Source organism: Fonticula alba, assembly GCF_000388065.1.
Source record: "Fonticula alba strain ATCC 38817 unplaced genomic scaffold supercont2.2, whole genome shotgun sequence".
NCBI lineage: Eukaryota > Rotosphaerida > Fonticulaceae > Fonticula > Fonticula alba.
Window position 1 is genome coordinate 1,328,403 of NW_009242972.1, and position 2,884 is coordinate 1,331,286.

At 68.8% G+C, this 2,884-nt stretch overlaps 1 protein-coding gene across 1 annotated transcript; it reads left to right on the plus strand.

Moving 5' to 3' along the window:
• Positions 1–1,163: 1,163 nt before the first annotated feature.
• On the plus strand, positions 1,164–2,884 carry H696_01322 (glyceraldehyde-3-phosphate dehydrogenase). The gene is made up of 4 exons (XM_009495215.1): positions 1,164–1,243; positions 1,335–1,434; positions 1,525–2,078; positions 2,255–2,884. Exons 1-4 carry the CDS (start codon positions 1,221–1,223, stop codon positions 2,577–2,579), a joined length of 1,002 nt encoding a protein of 333 aa, XP_009493490.1. The 5' UTR covers positions 1,164–1,220; the 3' UTR covers positions 2,580–2,884.

The following is a 2,884-nucleotide window of genomic DNA, read 5'->3' on the forward strand; positions in this document are numbered from 1 at the left end:
GGGGGGGGGGGGCGAAGAATCGGAACGACAGCGAGGAGGGCTCAGGAGGGGGGCGATGCACTCGGGACGCCGATCCCCTCCCGCACGAGCAGGCCCGCAGACTCTTCAAGCTTGGGCATGGTCAGGTCCGGACGCGATCGGCGCCCCCGGGGCCCGAGAGGTGGCAGCTCGGGTGCGAGTGACGCCGCCATGTGATGAGCGACCCACATGTCTCCACCGGGGCGTGTTGGGCCCGTGCGGGACGAGCGGGGGGCTTTTGTTTCCGCGGTTCGTTCGCGCCCACCCCCGCCGTCCGCGGGCTTCTAGTGTCTATTCCGGGTGTTCGCATTTTCTCCCGCCCTTTGGCTGGCTGGCTGGTTGGGGGGGGGGGGGGGCTTCTCGCCACATTTCCCATGAATAATGGAATCATGACGCCACAAGAACGGCGCGTCGACCGGTATGTGTCCGCCCCATCGACTGGCCATCACTGTGCGCCAGCTCGCCCGGGAGGGGGTGTTTCTCGTTTCGCAGGGGGGGGGGGCCGGGCGGGGGACACTTGTTGTCCGGGCGTTCACGACCGGCTTGTACTCCTCCCGAAAGGGGCCAGGGGGGGCCATAATATGCCAGTCCAGACCGTCCACCAACCGATGCGGGTGCGTCCTGTGTCCAGCACACCGCGGCGAGGGCGGCGTACTACGTCCTCGGCCCAGCTGGGCTCGCCGGAGCCCGGCTCGGGTGGTCGTCACAGTGCCTTGTCCCCGGCCGCCGCCCCCCGGGCTGGACCGGGCCGGGCCGGGCCGGGAGGCAGGGAAACGCCCAGAAGCCGCGGTTGCCCCCCGTACCCTCGCATGCGACCTTGGCGTGAGCCCGCCGGCGCGCTCGCCACCCGGCCGCCGGGCAGAGTGACGCGGCTGTCGCTCATCACACGGGGGGGAGCGCGTCCGTCGCCGGGCTGCCGGAAGAATGCCCCCCGCCCTCGCCCTGTGCCCCGGTCTGCCAGGGGGCGGAACGGGGGCGGGCGGGGAGGGGGCAGGCCGCCACCGTCCGCTGTGGGTGTGTGTTTGTGTGTGCACAGCGGGTGTCCGCGGGCCAGCTGCCCTGGTGTGCCCTGCGCGGCGCCGCACACCCGCATATAAGTGCTGGCGCCTGCCACGCCCCGGCAGTCCGACGGTCCGATCACAAAGCATCTGCCCCCCTCCTTCGCTGCTGCTTTCATCCCCCCCCCCCACACTCACGTCATCATGGTCAAGATCGGTATCAACGGGTACGACCTCCTCCCCTCCCTGCCCCTCGCCCGCCCCAGCATCTGACACGCCTCCCCTGCCCCGCTGCTCGCCCCGACTCGCTGTCTCCAGCTTCGGTCGCATCGGCCGCATGGTCCTCCGCGCCTCCCTCAACCGCAAGGACATCGAGATCGTCGCCATCAACGACCCCTTCATCGACCTCGACTACCTGGTGCGCTCCCCCCCCAAACACCCACCACCACCCCGCACCACCACCACCCACCCACCCACCCATGCTGACCACCCAGACACCCTTGCGCAGGTCTACCTCACCAAGTACGACTCCACCCACGGCATCTTCAAGGGCGACATCTCCCACGACGGCTCGGACCTGATCGTCAACGGCAAGCACATCCGCTTCCACTCGTGCCGCTCGCCCGCCGAGATCCCCTGGGGCGCCACCGGCACCCAGATCGTCGTCGAGGCCACCGGTGTCTTCCTGGACAAGGCCTCCGCCGGGGCCCACCTGACTGGCACCGTCAAGAATGTCATCGTCACCGCCCCGCCCAAGGACGACATCCCCATGTTCGTCATGGGCTGCAATGAGGACACCTATGACAAGGCCACCATGCCCATCGTCTCCAATGCCTCCTGCACCACCAACTGCCTGGCCCCCCTGGCCAAGGTGATCAACGACAAGTTCGGCATCGTCGAGGGCCTCATGACCACCGTCCACGCCGTCACCGCCACCCAGAAGACCGTCGATGGCCCCTCCGGCAAGGACTGGCGCTCCGGCCGTGGCGCCGGCCAGAACATCATCCCCGCGTCGACCGGTGCCGCCCGCGCCGTCGGCAAGGTCCTCCCCGTCCTGGCTGGGTGCGTTGTGTTATTATTTGGCCGCCGGCCGCGGCGGCCCTCTCTGTCACCGCGCGCGCTCCCCCGGGCGCCTCATGCGCGGCGCTGCACACCACCACCCCCTCTCTAACTCTCGGATGTCCCCCCCCCCCCCCCCCCCCCGCCGCCCCCCATGACCGGCGTCCGGAAACCCACAGCAAGCTCACCGGCATGTCCTTCCGTGTGCCCACCCCCAACGTGTCGGTCGTCGATCTGACCGTCCGCCTGGCCACCCCGGCCTCCTACGAGGACATCAAGAAGGCCCTCCTTGAGGCTTCCCAGAACGAGCTCAAGGGCATCCTCGGCTACACCGAGGACGCCGTGGTCTCCAACGACTTCGTCGGCGACTCCCGCTCGTCCATCTTCGATGCCTCCGCCGGTATCTCCCTCAACGACAACTTCGTCAAGCTCGTCGCCTGGTATGACAACGAGTTCGGCTACTCCAGCCGTGTCCTCGACCTGGCGGCCCACATCTCCAAGTAAATGCCCGCCCAGGCAGGGGCGTCGTCCCCTCGTTCGGTTCCTCCCTCTCCCGCCGTTGGATAGGGGGGGGAGCGTCCGGCGTCGCGCACATGTGGCGCCTGATCGCCATGAAGCCCCAAGGGAAAAGCACCCCAAAAGGGGGGAGCAGGGAGAGGGGAGGCGGCGTGCAGTCAACACGCCGGCCCCTCTCCTCCTGCCGCGCCCCCTGCGCGCCGTGCGCTGTGCAAAGTTTGTCTCCCTGGCGGCGGCAGGCGGCGCACACACACGCCCACACGACCATTTTTTTACCCCCCTCTTCCTCAGAA